The sequence below is a fragment of the Gobius niger genome (genome assembly GCF_951799975.1).
Source record: "Gobius niger genome assembly, chromosome: 21".
NCBI lineage: Eukaryota > Metazoa > Chordata > Actinopteri > Gobiiformes > Gobiidae > Gobius > Gobius niger.
In genome coordinates, this window is record NC_136872.1 from 18,927,546 (window position 1) to 18,945,262 (window position 17,717).

Genomic DNA, 17,717 nt, shown 5'->3' on the forward strand with positions numbered 1-17,717 from the left:
AAAACACAGAGTCAGAATGGATTCCCTGGCATTGACAGATAAAGAAGCAGACAGGTAGATCTCACCTTCCTCCACAGTGGAGTCCAGCTGGGTGACTTTGACGGCCAGTTGGTCCACTCTCTCCTGCAGACTGCTCATCCTCAGGTAGAAACTGTTGGCTTCGTTAAACAACTCTCCGAAGATGTCCTCGGCATGACGACCTGCAACGAGAGAAACACAAAGGATGAAGCGCAAGGAGGGTGGCTTTCCTACGTTCACTTAGTTTGTAAAAGTGCCCTAAAATGTGTTTAATACTGTCTGTTTCTTTTTCATTTCCTGGCAAAACATCACATACGGAGAAATGGCTGGACAGACCCCCATGGCGATGTTTAGGCAGTGGTCCCTTCCCAAGCTTTTCCTCCTACAGACCGTACCAGACTGGAATATTTTCCTACTGTGAGTGGTGGTGAGTGTGAAAGGTGTGGTGGGTGCACATCCTGGTGTTTTGATCACGTTTCTGCAGCATTTAGAACCCCGTGGTCAAGCGCTATGGGACCATCTCTTGCAGGTTATGGACAGTGTTTAACTTACAGTGGGAGAGATTGTTTGTAGTTTGTCTTTAAAGGAACAGGCCACTGTTTTTCCATACTGAGACATGTTCTTACCTGAGCTTAGACGAGTTGATACATACCTATCAGGTCTTTGTGCGTGCCCTCAGTCAAGCAAAACAACCAAAGATGTTGTTAGCATTTGGCCTCTCACAATGTGTTCCTATGGCTCCAAGCGGGGGTGAAGTTGGAAGCGACCAAGCTCTTCCACGGGCACAAAGACCAGACAGGTACGTATCAACTCGTCTAAGCTCAGGCAAGAACATATCAGTATAGAAAAACAGTGGCCTGTTCCTTTAAAGGGACTAGATGCAAGTTGGTCATTTTTATACTCACTACTGCCACCTCAGGTCTTACGTGTAACTGCAGTCTCTATATAAAGCTTATGCATGACGGCACTAGGGACCAAACATTTTTGAGTGACAGAGCAGGATTTTAGAGGCAGTTGTGGTGACAATAGGACATTGCAGGAACATGTAGAGGGAGGAAAATACTTCATTTTAACATTTTTAAACTCTGTATAGTCCCTTTAATGTGCAATGTTAATGTACAGAAGAGAATGAAGCGGGACGAGAAAGCACACCACGCCTCAGTCTACCCATCGTTGTGTTGAGCAAGATACCAACTACGCCTTTGAGCAATGCTGTTGTTGCGCCAGGTGGAAGATCGGACCCATAATGTACAACACTGGTGCTTTACTCTGGGTTACAGTTGGGAGGTTTGGCCTTTGGTTGTTTTGGCAATGTAGAAAATCGTCCCTCCATTAAGCATACTTGCCTACCCCTGAGTTAGGACCTATGATTTGCAAAGACAACTGTATCCTGTGTAAGCTGTATGGCGACTGCATGCAGACAGATACCCATGTACAGGTATATGTAAGCCCCTGTACTCACTGAGGCTGCCCAGCTGCTTGATGATGGCTGCCAGGGTGGAGTTGGTGACACACTCTAGTTCGCTGGTCACTCCGTCGGGCAGCGCACCGCGACAGAGGTGCCGCGGCTCGATGTTCCTCTTCACCAGCGGCATCCTGATTCAGGCCTGGACAGAGGGAAGAGACACACAATCATCAGATATACAAAAGTGGGGAGTCAGGGCTGAGCACCATGCAGCCTGCAAGCAATATAATGTACAGTATGATAGAGTTGAAACAATGTCCGATATGCAAACGCCAACTCTATATGATTTCTGTCTCTATGATTCACAGCTGTTGCCCGAAAGCTGCAATGCTGATCACGAATGCCATTGAAAATCCATCCTATGCCTGACTCCACTCGCCTCCTCCACACGCTGCGACACTGACAGACGGTTATAGCCGGTGAGTAACAGTGAGCGGTGTGAGCAAAGAGGAGGACAGAGGTGTCATGGCCGCCGCTGCAGTCGCTCCGTGCGCTGGGTTTTGCAGTGAGCCGTGCCCGGGACGAGCTCAGAGCCAAACGATCTGGAAACAAGCTGCTAAACGCCGCTAATGAGGCTCCGCGGAGGGGGCTTTCAGAGGTCGGAGCAGGCGTGGAGCACAAGTACAATAGGAGCAGGGAGAGAGGGGAGGAAGTTATGACGGAAGTGAGGACAGACGGCATCCGAGCTGAAGGTAAATGTACAAACATGAAGCGAAAGGTGACGGTGGATGGTCAGATAGTTCAATAAGTTGGTAGCTCAGTGCAGTCAGAGGGATTTATTTAAAGACAAATCAATGAAATAGAAGAAGATAGCCTTAAATGACGAAAGGATCACAGGCCATGACAGTTTAAAGATGATTATGCTTTATTCAGACTTCTTAACCTCTTAATAGGGATGGGTATCGTAAAGGATTTATGGATACAACTACTCTTATCGACACGGTACAGTAATCTTACATTTATATAGTGCCTTTGTACCTGCTACCTAACTAACTCCAGTCATCCATTCACACTCTCATTCATGCACCAGGCTAGGAGGGTAAAATGTCTTGCCCCAGGACACAACGACAGTGTGCACCTGTGGACTTCGAAGCACCGACCCTCTGATCACAAAACGACCCGCTCTACTCTCTGCACCACCGTCGCCCTGACATAATTAGATGAAAAACGACAACAATGCAAGAAAAAAGATCTGTTTAGATGAGTTTTGTAGGCCTTGGCTTTCAAATGAGGCGTTACACTGGCCTGTATGCTGTTCCAGCTAAGATGCTTTTAGATTTGGCTAAATCTCAACTGGAGAAAATGTTGTTGAAGTTTTGGATACTTACAGTAAAGGGACTAGATGCAAGTTGATCATTTTATGTTCACTACTGCCACCTCAGGTCATACGTGTAACTGCACCTTCTATATTAAGCTTGTGCATGACGGCACTTCGGACCCGAAGTTATAACTTTTTGAGTGTCGGAGTGGGATTTTAGAGGCAGTTGTGGTGAACAGGTCTGGGCTCATTCTACACATTAGGACATGACTGGAACATGTAGGGGGAGGAAAAAGGCTTCATTTTAACATTTTTAAACTCTGTATAGTTCCTTTAAAAAGGGGATGTTGTGTGTAGAAAACGCAATATTGATCTAAAACAGCTGAAACAAAAAAAAGTGTCTTCACTTGGCGGTGACAGGATTAAGCTGAGCAAGAGATCGAGACTCAGGATGTAATCTTTGGGAGCTGTCGCCACGATGCTAAGAATAGCCACTGATGAAGATCCAAAGATTTCTGAAAGATGCGCTAGCAGCTCGAAACACAACTCTAGGTCTGCTCTTGAAGACAGAACAACATTGTAAAATGGTAAAAAAGCTCTAGAAAGAAAAGAAAATGCAGGCTGGCCCCCTTGCCACAATAATGTATAGGCACCTGTAGTCCTTTGTCATATACGATATGTAGTAGTAAATAGTAAATCTTGTGTACAATGAATAATAAAAACAGATTGGGTGGCAAAGAATAGAAATACAAAACCAGAAGGATGGGTCAAACATGGAGACAGAAAATGACCGAAAATGACGATAAAGTCTTACATATCTAACCAATAACCAGTGAATAGAATATGTCAGACTATGAATAGACTATGTCAGTACTAGCTCCACTCAAACCATGAGGTAAATAGTGTCAATTGTTCAACAAACTGCCATTTCTTCATCTTTCCTCATCTATATTCACTGCCACGGTCCCTCGGTCCAACTCACAGACGCTTCAGACCGAACGCACTGCTCACTTAATCTGTTCACCGCCGCGTGTCGCCCGTGATGAAAAGTGACTGTTCGTCCCCTTTACGTCTCACCTGTGTCCGGCCGCTAATCGCTGAAGACATTCGATTAAACAGAGCTCAGCCCGACAGCGATGCAGCCGGCGATAACCGCCGAGCGTGTGGGCTACTCTTATGTAAATAATCCCAAGCTTTTTAATAATGCATCGATTCCGTGGCTTCTCCACCCCTCCGAATGCTGCGAGATCTGATATTTTCTCTTTTCAGGCCGTGGGGGCTGAAAGCTGACGTAAAAGATGGACGTTTCAGCGGCCGCAATTAGCAAAACGTGCAGTTGTGAAGGTAATGTGATGTCCTCTGAAGGGAACATGAAAACCGAGTCTCTTCTAGTCTATAAAAGCCGGCTAATCCTGTCAAAATATACTGAAATAAGGGCCGCATGAGAATTGCAATTGCAGTATTTAATGAAAGCACTTTGACTCATCGGCTATATTCCAGTGATTTGCTGTGTCATCAAATACAGGGTTTCTACATGAGGCAGCGCGTCATATTTAATGCTTTTAATGCCATTTTAATGCCTAAATATTATGTTTTTAATGCCACAAATGCTTCATTTTGATTTTAAACATTCAATCAAACAGATGAGTCAAACTGCTATGTCACAAAATTCTAATAAAAAGACATTTTCTTCCCAACATTTCTTCATATCCTTTTAAATAAGTCATATTTTCAAAAGCATTACCATTCACTCTTTAGGGGCTCTATACCTGATTTTTTTTTTATTCCAAAAGAATGAAAGGGGATGCCACTAAATTAAAATGTTAGTTGTGGTCCAAACTCATTCGTAACTTTCCTAATGTATTTGTAGCATCCAGATTCTCTTCAGGGACAAGTTTCTAGGCAAATTTCACAACTTGCAGGGTCACTTTGTAGGCTCACGTTCACAAAAATGCTGCAAAAATAGCCTGAAAGTTCATGAAATTGATACAAATGTTTTATAATTTGATGCACGGCGTTTTCCCTACAAGCATTTGAGTTCACAATATACTAAAAGGAGGATAAAATAATTTTCATTCCATTTCAAGAAGTAAAATCTGGTACATCAGGTATATTAATGCTTTAAATGCCTCACGGAAACCCTAAAATAGTGCTAAAACTGAAAAAAAAAGCCAAAACGAAGCTAAAAGTGGGCAAACTAAACAAGAAATTCTGAAATCCACGTGATTCTTTCTTCCAAACCCTTCCCGGTTTGTCCCTATATCTTTGCCCTTTTTCATGAATAATCCAGTGAGCTACATTAAAGATCGAGGTGTTCCCTGGTCCGTGCTGATCAAATATTCATCCGCGTGGGTCATTGTGGTTGAGAGCATGAAGAAGCCAGGTGAAGGAGAGAGTGTTCTGGGTGGATTTCCGAGTTGCTTTACATGCATGAGATGATTCAAATCTTTCCTCCCTGAGATTTGGCCCAAAGGCACTTTAGAGTCTTTACATAAGGCCTTTCGGGTCAGCAGCGAGGCCCGGGCAAAGTGCGACGACACCAGCGCGAGTCCTCGGAGGCTATTTGAATGATAAACAGTGCTGCTGAAAGAAGATGTATGAGACGAACTAAGGCCGACAAAACAAGATAACACCAAAAGGAGGGCCATAAGGGCTGCACAAAATTGGAAAAGTGTCTCATTTACTGGACAAATTCACGCTTCAAAGTGCACATTTCAAACACGCCCAGGAACAGGTTGAATTATGCACAACTGTACAATATAAACCCGCTACCCAGTATTAATATTTCACGTTTTATCTTCTAAATGTCTGTGTGTGTGGAAAGGTTGACTTGATGAGAAAGGACTGCTCTTTTTAAGCATGTTGTATCCTGCTTGGAATGGCTTGAAATAAGGAAATTAAACACTGAGAACAGAAGACACAAACCACTATAGTCGCAACGGCTATTGACTGAGGTGCGATAAACTCAACATATAATTTTCCGACTATTAAGCGCACCCGTATATACAGTCAGCTGCACCAACTAAACATATAAAAAAATTTATGCGGGCTACTCGTACATTTACTTTAAAGGGGCTAGATGCAAATTAGCCATTTTATACTCACTACTGCCACCTCAGGTCATACGTGTAACTACAGGTTCTATATTAAGCTCGCGCATGACGGCAATTTAGACCCGAATTAACACCTTTTTGAGTGACAGTGCAGGATTTTAGAGGCAGTTGTGGTGAAGAGGTCAGGGTTCATTCACCAGGACATTGTTGGGACATGTAGGGGGAGGAAAATACGTAATTTTGAATTTTTAAACTCCTTATAGTCCCTTGAATAGAAGCGTGTTGAGAGCTAAACCTCTTAACCTCCATCTGAGCACATTTTCTCCAGTTTCTTGAAAAAAAACGCAAAAGAGCGACTAAAAAAAACAATAAACAAGCAACAAAAAAAGACCAAAAGGCAACAACAAAAAAACATGCCGGAAAAGCAACAATAACACCATAAAAAGCGACAAAAATACAACTGGAAAAGTGACGAAAACATGGCAAAAAACAAGGAAAAATGCGATGAAGAAGGCAACAAAAAATGCCAAAATGTGGCAAATCGGTTGTTTTAAGTCTTAGTTTTCAAATGAAGCGTTCTACTGACCTATTGGCTCTAAGCTTTTAGATATGGGTAAAGCTGAAGTGGAGAAATGCACTCGGTTAAAGTTTATAAATGAGATCATACAGTGCTGTGCTCGGTCAAACTGAAACGCTGCCCACAGCGACTCCTCCTTGGGAGTTTGGCCATGTTTAGAGTCGCCCTCCTTTTTTATTTTGCATCCGAAGCCACATTACAGGCGCAGAAGTGCATCCTCCAGCTCACGTACCAGTGCGCAGTAAACACCGCGGACTGACAGTGATCGGGTTTGCCACCTGTCCCGAGTTATTGTGCGGATGAGTGCGGTACTTCCAAAAGGAACTGTGTGACGCCTCCTGCTCTCTATCTCTTTCTCCACACAACTTTTAGATGTGGAGCTCTTATTGCGTCTTTCTCACGTCAAAGTAATGTATAAATTAGAATAAGCCGCAAGGTGTGGAAAAAAGTTGAGGCTTATAGTCTGGAAACAGGTACAGGGGAAGGTTTATCAGAACACAGTCTGTTGTAGAAGAAGAAACACCCACAGTAACAGGATCACTGAAGCCTGTGTGGATGAAATGATAATTATGTTTCTGAAAAGGTAATGTAATGAGATTGAAAGCTCAAAAATAATCATCCTGCATGTTATGTCTCCTTTAACAACAAAAATCCAATGCTTTCCAGAACATGAGTGCAGTCTTTATACATAAACAAGTTGAATATTTTGCATCACTACCAATACAAATACATGCAAATGGCAACCTGTGCCATTTCCGACCGTTTGACGCTATGGACCGTATGCATTTCACGAGACCAACAGGGAGGAAAATTCAGCAGGACGCGTATTATTAAGTGTGTCGCGGTGCAAGGGGACGGTTGTCACGGCAACGCTCTGCAAAAAAATCTACTTCAACCTGGGCACGAGAGGATCCGCTCGCTGTGCGCCGGTAAAATGGGTGAAGCAGAAGAGGAGGATGAGGAGGAGGAGGAGGAGGAGGGTGGGCTCAGAATTACATTTAAAGTACTTAAGAGTTGATCATAAAAGCTCTGCCCGATGCCGTCTTGAAATTAAACATTAACGGCAATTTTGGAGCAGCTATATATAAACGAGCCAGACGAGACGTAGCTGTGAGCGTCATGGCTGTCATAACCAATAAGTATCACCGTTTGAGCTTGTGGGTACAACTTTGTTTTGGTTTTGTTCTTTCTAGGATTCCGTGGTCACTGAAAGCAAGACTAGATATGGAACAGATTTTAGGGTAATGCTACAAACAAAAACTAAAAAGTATACCCTATTGATACATACTGTACAGTCTTTGTATTAAAGTTTTGATGCTGTTGGTCATCAAAAAGTGGGGCAAAAGGGGGGGGACAAAATGTAAAAGAAAAATTGAAACACAAGTTGAAATGTTTTGGAAAAATTGGAGGAAAAAAGTGAAAAAACAAAATGGTGGGAAAATGCGAGAAAATTGAAAAAAAAAAAGAAAAAAAAAAGAAAGTGAAAAAATTGGGGGAAAATTGGTAAAAACAAAAAATGGGGAAAACTGGGAGCAAAAATTGGGAAAAGATATGGAAAACTTCATCAAGAAATCCCGAAACTTTTTTTCTGCCCTTTTGTCGTTAAAGGAAGTTTCTTGGTTGTTTCACTTCAAACCAATGAAACAAATGCAAAAGAAATGAAATGGAACGAAATAAATTAATACATTTATTAACATTATTAATCTGTTTCATGGTTCTATATGACAAATAATCTAGCATAAGTATCGAAAAAAGTTATCGGTATCGGAAACCAAGTATCATTAAAGTACCGACATCGAACACAAATGTACCGACACCCAGCCTTACTACAGACCGTACCAGACTGGAATAATATCCGTTACTGAGAGGGGTGTTGGCGGGTGGGACAGATGTGCACGTGCTGGTGTTTTAGCCACGTTTCTGCGGCGTAGAGTTTGCCCCTCTCTTTAAAGGGGCTAGATGCAAGTTAGCAATTTTATACTCACTACTGCCACCTCAGGTCATACGTGCAACTGCACCTTCTATATTAATGCTAGCGCCAGAGCGGGACATCGATATATTCACTGCTAATGTAGAAAAGAGGAGAGCAAACAGGAAGTAGTCAGCATTGTTTGTAGGACAACACGCCTCCGCCGACCCCTTTATTTCCAAAGCGACGCCCTCGGGCTACCGGCGAAAGCACTGGGGCACCGCTGTTTGAAAGATACCGACTTGTTCATCAGGCAGAACATTGGGCCCTAGGAGTTTATTCATAAGCCAATGGTTACTCAAAAATGTAAAATACTGGAGTTATTGTTGACATAAAAGTATTTTAGATATTGTTAGTCCATGGACGATGTTTTCTAGTTTGCCTGCCCCCAAAATGGCATTTCTATGTAAACATCCAATGTATGACAATCGACCCCGAACTATGATGTACCTAACTGGACAAAACCATTGTAGCTGTACAGCATGAGAAAATGTTGGTGCTATACGGTCAGTAAACCTAGTATTGTATCCACTAATAACTAATACACTTTATTGGCTTTTACTGCACATTTTTTCACCCGACAACATGACCAATCCATTCTTCCATATCAAGATGCACTTAACCTATACACTACAACTGGCCAAACATTGATCACAGTTTGCAACATTTTCATCTTCACAGCCAAAAGTTAATCCTCTCAATCTGTTTGTCTGCGTCTTAGCGGTATCATTAATCAGATTAGCTTTGATCCCTTTGTGCCAGCTGCCAGCTGCTTTAAAGATCTACAGAAAAGTCTGAATTAACATCAAATACAGGGGCTGTAAGAAATACTGATATTGCAATAAAGCAGTAAGTATAATAAAGGCAAGTGCAAGCCCAATAGACTTACTAGAACGAGCCTGTGGATGGAGAAGAGGGGCTGAATACAAATGCTCCGCGACGGCATAATCGGGCTTAATAATCATCCAGCTGTAACTAATGACAATGACAAACGCTGCTTTCTGCAAATGATATAATTATGCAAGGAAATGTGATGACATTGCTCCATTGAGTTAGGAATACTGTGTGAATTGAATTGTAGTCTATTAATGTGCCCTGCCCAGCCCTTTCACAAGCTTATCATAAAACACTTAAGATCCAAACGTGTTACTTTTATGCTTTTATTCGTTGTTATATAGAAATAAACAAGTTTGCTGCTGCTTCTTTGAGGCTTTACAGACGAATGTGCCCACTTTAAACACATTAGAACTGAACAACAATTTCACGTCTTTTCAAGCATTTTCGGGCATTTTGTCTGTTTCTGAATTGAACATGAAACGGCGAACACTAGAAGAGAAAGTGTATTTCCCTGTCAACTCCTCCTGACTCACATAATCCACACAGATTTTCTTCCTCAGGAGTTTTTGTAAATCTTCTGGTTAGAAGGTCAGAGGAAGGGTTCTTTAATTCCTTGTCATAGACCTAGTTTGCCCTTACATAAAACTCCTCCATTTGAATATGCAGTATGTCCACTCCTTACACAACACTTCATCCATCTTGTCTTTAAGGCATTGGTATAAATGACTTGAAGGAGGAAATGTATCTTGTTTTGAGCGGTTTTCACTCATATACACTTTTTTCCAGATCTGACCAAGATTATTTTGCTCGTTTGATGAGATTTCAAACGGGTTCTAAGGTTCTACCTACATTAGGCCCAAAGCCCTTTACAGCAAGGAACCAGTCACCCATTCACTCTCTCATTCATACACCAATGTACGCAGCCACTGGAGGCACGGTTGTGAAGTGTCTTGCCCAAGGACACAACAACAGTGTGCACCTTCAGGAGGCGGGTTCCGAATCCACTACCTTCTGATCATGAGACGATTGATCATCTTAGCCACAATCTCGCTTGAAATAAGACAGTAAAACTTGCAATGGGATTAGACCAATTTTCTTACCCCACTGGAAAAGAAAATAATCAGAAATAAAATCGAAATGTATTGAAACAAGTCGGAGACATCTCAGAACAAGTGAAATAATCCAGGATCCAACAAAACAACTAAAATTTCTATTATTATGCTCAAATTTTATTTTATCTTGTTAAATTACCGCCTCCCTCGCGAGGTGTTCCAGACATGTCCTACTGGGACAAGGCCTCGTGGAAGACCCAGGGCACACTGGTGGGACTATGTCTCCGAGCTGGCCTCAGGATCCCCCAGAACAGCTGGAGGTGTGCGTGGATCGGGAAGTCTGGGCATCTCTGCTGAGATGCTGCCACCGTGACCCGGCCTCGGATAAAGGGGAAGAAAATGGACGGATGGGTGGATAGTTAAATAGCTTTTTACATGTGAATATGACACAAGTAAGGAGATGAGTCTGGAGCATGTTGTGCTTTGAGAAGCTAAATCCAAGTCACTTTTTTTGACAAAATGTGATATAAATGACTTTGCCGGACCCAAAGAAAAAGTCGTCACCTTGATTTAACTGACTATTCTGATCTGGGGTTGATGCAGTTGGTCACATCTAGTTTCAGCATCACTATGTGCAGTATGAGATCAGCTGACGACCTGAACACACATGGATTCATTCTTCCCTGATGGCACGAGCATAACCCAAGATGACAATGTCGACTTTATCCAAATCTAAAAGCTTCTTGACTGAGAGAGCAACAGCGTAATGCCTCATTTGAAAGAAAACTGATTGCAACTTCATTGTCGGTGCGGTTTTGTCGCTGATTTGTTGTTGTTTTTGTCACTTTTTTGTCGATTCATCCATGTTTTTATCACTATTATGACGCTTAATGAAGTTTTTTTAGACTTGGGTAAAGCCAAACTGGAAAATGTCCTTGGTTCAGACAGGGATAAAAAAGGTTAAACTGTGTATTGTTATCTGAACGACATACTACTGTCCAGTCATTGTCTCATGTTTGGACAATATCTCCCTGTATCCAAAATCCAGACAGTGACAACTTTAGAAATGAAAACACTCTCTCTTCTCACTGTGTGTTCATCCGTAAGCTTAATATTGTGTCCAATTAGCACATGGGGTGTTACTGCGCTGCGGAGGGAAAGCATATAATTAAAAAGCTGATGAGGTCGTTAGAGAATCGTAATGAATTTAAATCAGCGGGACAAAGTTTAATGGAGGGTTTGTGCATTTGACGCCGGCTGTGAAGTAAAGCCATTGTTTCTGGAAGGAGATTTAGAAAGAGCGTCTCTCTGAAGTGGTAATTGACTGCACTTAACGCGACAATGCCCTGGCAGCAAAGTCACAATATTGGACGTGGGCGGGAGGGCATGGATAGATAATTTGCCGTTGCTTAATTTCAACAAAAGGTACAGAACACCAATACTTAAAGCTCATTGTCTGTCTAACTGTCTCATTAGGATTAACAGACTTTGGGGATTCTTGAAGAAAAAACTGTTTATTTATATTAGAAAAACCAAACCAAATGTGATGCTTCGGCTGACAGTAGCAAAGTGATCAGAGCGCCGGGCAAACAGCGTCTGAGCGCGCCACACCAGGCTCGCTCATGTTTTATTCTGTTGGGGATTACCGCGGCTCTGCGCTGGTCCCACGCCAAGAGCCCGCAAACAAAGGACATCGGCAAGAGGAAACGAAGCGGGAATGTTAAAAGAGAAGGAGGACACTTCACCGTCGAATAAGTGGGACAGAAATGCAGCATTAGGGGAACGGAAAGTGTCTGGTTTGACGGAACTGGCGGTTGCTTTTATTATACTGCAGAAAAGGAAAGTATATGACAAGGTTGGCAATTTGCATGAGGTAACTTAGAGGTGGGCGATATTGGCGAGAAATGACAGGGCTATCTGGAAAACAGTGATGAAGTTTTATTTTTCCAAACCATCACAAATATGCAAGAATGTGCTGGCAAACATGTGATTACACTGCAAAATAAAGGATTATTAGATCAAATGTTTCAATTTGAGCATTAAAGAGACTAGATCCAAGTTGGTCATTTTATGCTCACTACTGCGGACCCGAAGTAGCAACTTTTTGAGTGACAGTGCAGGATTTTAGAGGCAGTTGTGGTGAACAGGTTTGAGCTCATTCTACACATTAGGACATGGCTGGAACATGTAGGGGGAGGAAAATACTTAGTTACTTAATTTACTTTAACATGTTTAAACTCTGTATAGTCCCGTTAATATTCCAGATTTTAGTTGTTTTGACCATTTAGTTGGGCTTATCAAATCATAACAACGCCGCCCAAGACGTGAATTCCTGTTTCGATCCAGCACGCCATAATAAGAGCACCATCTTATACATTATTTCAGCAGTTCATTAGTTCAACTTTCTTTCTGCCTAACTATTAACAGACTTAACACTCTATGTGTGTATTTAATGATATTCTTATACTGTTGCAAGTACCTGCTTAACTGATCAATGAGACGAGCTGTGTGCTTTTATTTTGGCGTGCTGGATCGAAACAGGAAGTCACTTCTTGGGCGGCGTTGCTATGATTTGGAGTTATTCACAGTCAGTTGGGGTAAGGTAATTGGTCCTATCTCATCGGCAGTTTTACTTTCTTATGCCTGAACCGAGCCCATTTTCTCCAGTTTGGTTTTACCCAAATCTAAAAGCAACAAAAACGAGGATGAAAACGCAACAAAGAGTGACGAAAATGTGACGGAAATGTGATGAAAATGCAAGGTAAACGATTAGTTTCGATGGAGATATTGTAACTTTGCATATCTTATTGGAAACTGCATTAACCACCTCTAGTAACCAACCAATTGTGCAGGATAAGCCACTTTCAAAGGCAAATATCATGAGAAAATACATAAGTTTTTACTGTTAAACAAGGTCCTGGAAGTCTACACAATTTAACAAAAGATAAATAACGTAAATGCTATGGAATGTGCCCAGTTCATAGAGAGCTCGAGACAAAGACGAGGCAAAATGCTCTCCGATGCTGCCTGATCGGAGCCGTGAGCCGGTACATGTTTTGACTGCAGTGATCTACCCCCACCTCTTGGCCTGCTTTCCACCCCCCCGGCTCCCCTCACCCCCGGTCTGCGGCGCGGCCTCTTTGATGTCTGTATTTATGGATGCGCTCACACTGAGGAGCCATTGTGCCAAAATGATTACAACTACCACTATACTTCTTCTTCTTCTTCTTCCTCCGCGGCTAATCCTGCCGGGAGAAATTATGCAAAACAAAAAGGAAAAGAGGGATTTTAAATGTCACTTCCTGTTTGGTTTTTTCTTCCTCCGTTCACGTACTGGGGGATTTGCAGGGCTGTTGTCATGGATACTGGGGAAGTATTTGGGTTTCTGGTGCTTGGTAGAGGCCATCTCGTTTTGTATTGGACCACGACATCAGAGTTTGGGATCGAATGGTTTTTACAGTCTCATGTTTCTTGTGAGTGGCTAGCAATGTGTATAGCTTTACACGAGCACAATGAAAAGTAAAATCAATGTACAGTATGAAGCACTATGTGTAGTGCTTGGGCAGAATGATGCCATAAGTTGTGTGTGAGATCATACGAATGAATTGTTTTACCATTTTAAAGGCTAATAGTGATTGTTGTTGTTATTGTGTTTCGTTTGCTGCTGGAAATCTTAATCTTGCCCAGGGACTACGGTTGAAGGCTATCTTTAGAGCTAAAACTGGCACTTTTACAGAAATGTTGATTAATGTGTCCCTGTTCAAATGAAATGAAAATAAAAAGATCCTCGAAACAGCTGAGAGCGATCACAAATTCAATCAGCGACAATTTCTACAAATGCTACTGTTGCACATCATAAATGACTTAATGGGATGTTTTGCCAGGAAATTGTAAAGATATTGACAGTATTTTCTGCATTTTTAGTACATTTTTAGCATTTGTAGTTCGATATATTGATGCAGGAAACTACTGGGATAAAAAATGTTATTGAAGTTTTAAGCAAGTTTGAAATATGCTTTAAAATAGAAATATCTAGTGCTGGGCAATAAATCAAATTTTAAAGGGATGCAAGATGCAAGTTCGCCATTTTATACTCACTACTGCCATCTCAGGTCATACGTGTAACTGCACTTTCTATATTAAGCTTCTGCATGACGGCACTTCAGACCCGAAGTAACACGTTTTTGAGTGACAGTGCAGGATTTGAGAGGCAGTTGTGATGAACAGGTCTGAGCTCATTCTACACATTAGGACATTGTTGGAACATGTAGAGGGAGGAAAATACAAACAGGAAGCACAGGATGGCACATGCGGCACAAAGAGGAGAGGACCTGGTGATTTTACCTGCAACAGCTACAAAGTTGCGCTAACTCTTTTGAGGCTGCAGCCGTGGATTAGCTGGAATTCTAACAGTGAATTGTAAACTTGATCGTCTTTACTCATGTCTTTACATTCTTCAAACATTCCACTGTGTTACGTCTCCTTTGCAGATGTTTGTGTGTTGCTTGGCCAGGTGAGGGGATGTTGTACTGACGCTAGAAGTGCGGAGTTTGTTTTGGCTGATGGGTTAGCTGCAGTTTTCAGTTTGGCCGCAGCATCTGTTTACTTGTGAGTCCAGGAAAGACCACATTTATTGTTTCTTTCTTGAAAACAAACAAAAAAATCCAATCGAAAATCGAGACAGATCAATATGGGGAAAATTAATCATGATCAAAATCGCCCAGCCCAGCCCCAGGGCCTAAGGTTGTATGCTGGAATGCTGGTTTCATCTCCCGGGCCTTATGTTGCCTACCCCTGAAATGAATAGCAATCCTGTCAATACTCTGTTGCTAATAAAAACTTGATCCATCAAACAGACTCCCATTAGGTCGAACAGTTCACTGAAGATGTGTCTCAGGGCGTGGGAATTTACAAGTATGTCACCAACACAAACAAGTTATACAGGACACAGCTTTCAATAACAGCAGTAAATAACAGCTGAGCATCCACTGCAAGGACACAATGCGCTCACACACAAAGCTAATGAGCTGCCCTTAAATAAAGCAGTAAATTAACCTGGTGGTGAAGTCATAATGCGGCGGCGCTGAAGAACAGATTCTACGGGCCAGCGATGCGTTCAAGGACACGGAGACGAACGGCCATTTAAGCTCCAGCTGGCACTGGCAGCCCATTATGTCCGAGTGTAAGTGCAGAGGAGGAGATTTACAGAGTTTGCTTAAAGCTTGGACAAGAGAGAGAGAGAGAGAGAGAGATCAGCTGAAATGCTTCATTGTGCTTTGTAAAGTGCATAGAATGAGTTGAGTGAAATTAAGCATCTCTTTTATGGAAAGTCCTGGCTCCAGAGAGAACTCTATTGTACATGTTTTTAGTGGTATAGGGACTAAGGAGCATCGGAATAGAAAGGAGAAGCAGCGTTCGATCCAAACTTATAAGGACAGTTAGCAAGTAGGCTAGTCTGGGAAACTTTTCAGAGTCTGTTAGCCTGTTCAATGTATTTTTCATATAGTTTTCAGCTGTTCTCAACTCATCCACCAGATTTAGGTGAGGTCAAAGCCTGGGCTAGTTAACCCTAATCAGGATATGATTGGGGTTAAGAACGGCAAATGTGATGTAAGTTGTGTTTCACTCACACAGATCTCACACATATTTCAGAAACTAGAAGGTCTTGGCTTTCAAATGAGGTATCACACTGGCATATAGGCTGTAAGCTCTCCAGTCAATATGCTTCAAGATTTAGATAGAAATAATTGCCTTGACTTCCCGATCCACACGCACCTCCTCCAGCTGTTCTGGGGGGACCCCGAGACGACAACAGGCCAGCTCGGAGACATAGGCCCACCAGCGTGCCCTGGGCCTTCCACGAGGCCTTGTCCCAGTTGGACAGGCCCGGAACACCTACCGAGGGAGCTGGGGCCGCGGAGAGGAGGATCCGGCCGACAGTCGAACCTTGGATCCAGGAAGAACAATGCGGTTTTCGTCCTGGTCGTGTCACACTGGACCAGCTCTATACCCTTCATCGGGTGCTCGAGGGTTCGTGGGAGTTCGACCAACCAGTCCACATGTGTTTTGTGGATCTGGAGAAAGTGTTCGACCGTGTCCCTCGTGGTGCCCTGTGGGGGGTGCTCCGGGAGTACACATCAAATGGTCACTAAACATCACCTTATAGAATGTTATTGATGGAGAAACCACATAAATGATATGAATGCCATGAAACAGACATGTCACCATACCTTGCCATACTTTAATACAGGGCCTGGCTTCACCGTTCATTTGTATGGGGAGATAGTGCGCAGTTCAAACAGGTTCAGAAGTGCGCCTTGTAAACTATCATCCATCTCCGCATTGCGTTTATAAATCTGTCATGGTGAATGAGCGCGATGCTCTGCAGGTGTGACCCCAGCCTGCTCTGAATGAGACTTTGTAGTTCATTGTGTCGTATTGTTTTGCTTCTCTCCTGCCCTCTCTCTCCCCTCCGGTCTCTCACAATTAAAGTGTGGCCCTCAGCGCGATCGGAGCCAGTCATCCGTGCGAGTCACGTGACCCGCGTGTCCACCGGGCTCTGTGTCTGCGAGCGGGAGACGGGCGCCTAAACTGACAGAGGTGGGTCCAATTAAAGAGATGCCAGACTAGCTACTTTTTTTTTTATAGAGCAATGATTGAATTACATGCGCTTCGTAGCAAATGTTGTCCAAAAAATGTCAAAGAGATTGGCCTGCAGAACATTTACTGTACCTCCAAATGTCCAAATGTCATTGCAATATATGTTATTAATGTTATTGTCAAAAAAGCAACAATATAACAAAATCACTGCAGTTTCCATCTAAATGTACACATTTTAGAGCAACACAACTTAAAAGTGAGGAGAAGTGAGTTTTATCATTGTTTTGGTCACAATATATAAGATTTTAAGTCTCAGTGAGATTTTTTATAGTAAAAAGTAGTAATATTAATATATATAATATTAATACAGTTACTCTTCATTATTCAGTTCTCAACAACAAAATCAAGATGACTGTTTTCCTACAATAGGTTGTGTTCACGTGACGTCACAACGTTGTGAACAGCCTATAATCTAATACAGAGTTGGTGCAGCTAAGACTACTAATGTGCTGAAAATCTGACTTGGTTTATGGTTAATATAGATACAGATGGCGTCTCTGGTTTCACCCATATATGGTCATGTTTGAAAACAGTTAAGGGGGAAAACAATTTGGAGAAAAATCTAAACTTTCTCTAATTATTTACAAACTATTTGTACAAATGCTGAATTATGAAATAGTTTTCTACTAAATAAAGATACAGAGACATGGAGAGGAGCAAAGTGGTTCAACAGCCCATGAATAGATAACGGAGAATGCTAACATGATGCTACATGTTACCATCGTGCTAATTTTATTTTATTTATATGTTTATTTGATAGGGACAGAACAAAAAGCATTGTTACAATAACCGATGCCATGCTCATAGGCCGTATAGCTAAAAGCTAGT

The 17,717-nt window shown here is 42.2% G+C and overlaps 1 protein-coding gene and 1 long non-coding RNA gene across 3 annotated transcripts in view; one reads left to right on the forward strand and one right to left on the reverse strand.

The window, feature by feature from the left end:
- LOC306980571 overlaps positions 1-17,717 on the forward strand; it is a 174,892-nt gene that overhangs the window by 132,799 nt on the left and 24,376 nt on the right. The gene's annotated exons all lie outside the window — the stretch shown is intronic.
- LOC306980511 (actin-binding protein WASF3) overlaps positions 1-17,717 on the reverse strand; it is a 44,532-nt gene that overhangs the window by 16,014 nt on the left and 10,801 nt on the right. For both annotated transcript variants that reach the window (XM_079579940.1, XM_079579939.1), the window contains exons 2-3: positions 1,481-1,625; positions 66-200 (exon numbers count right to left, since the gene is read on the reverse strand). In XM_079579940.1, coding sequence (XP_079436066.1) covers positions 66-200; positions 1,481-1,613 — 268 coding nt within the window. In that variant the 5' untranslated portion in view covers positions 1,614-1,625. The remainder of the gene's footprint in view (positions 1-65; positions 201-1,480; positions 1,626-17,717) is intronic.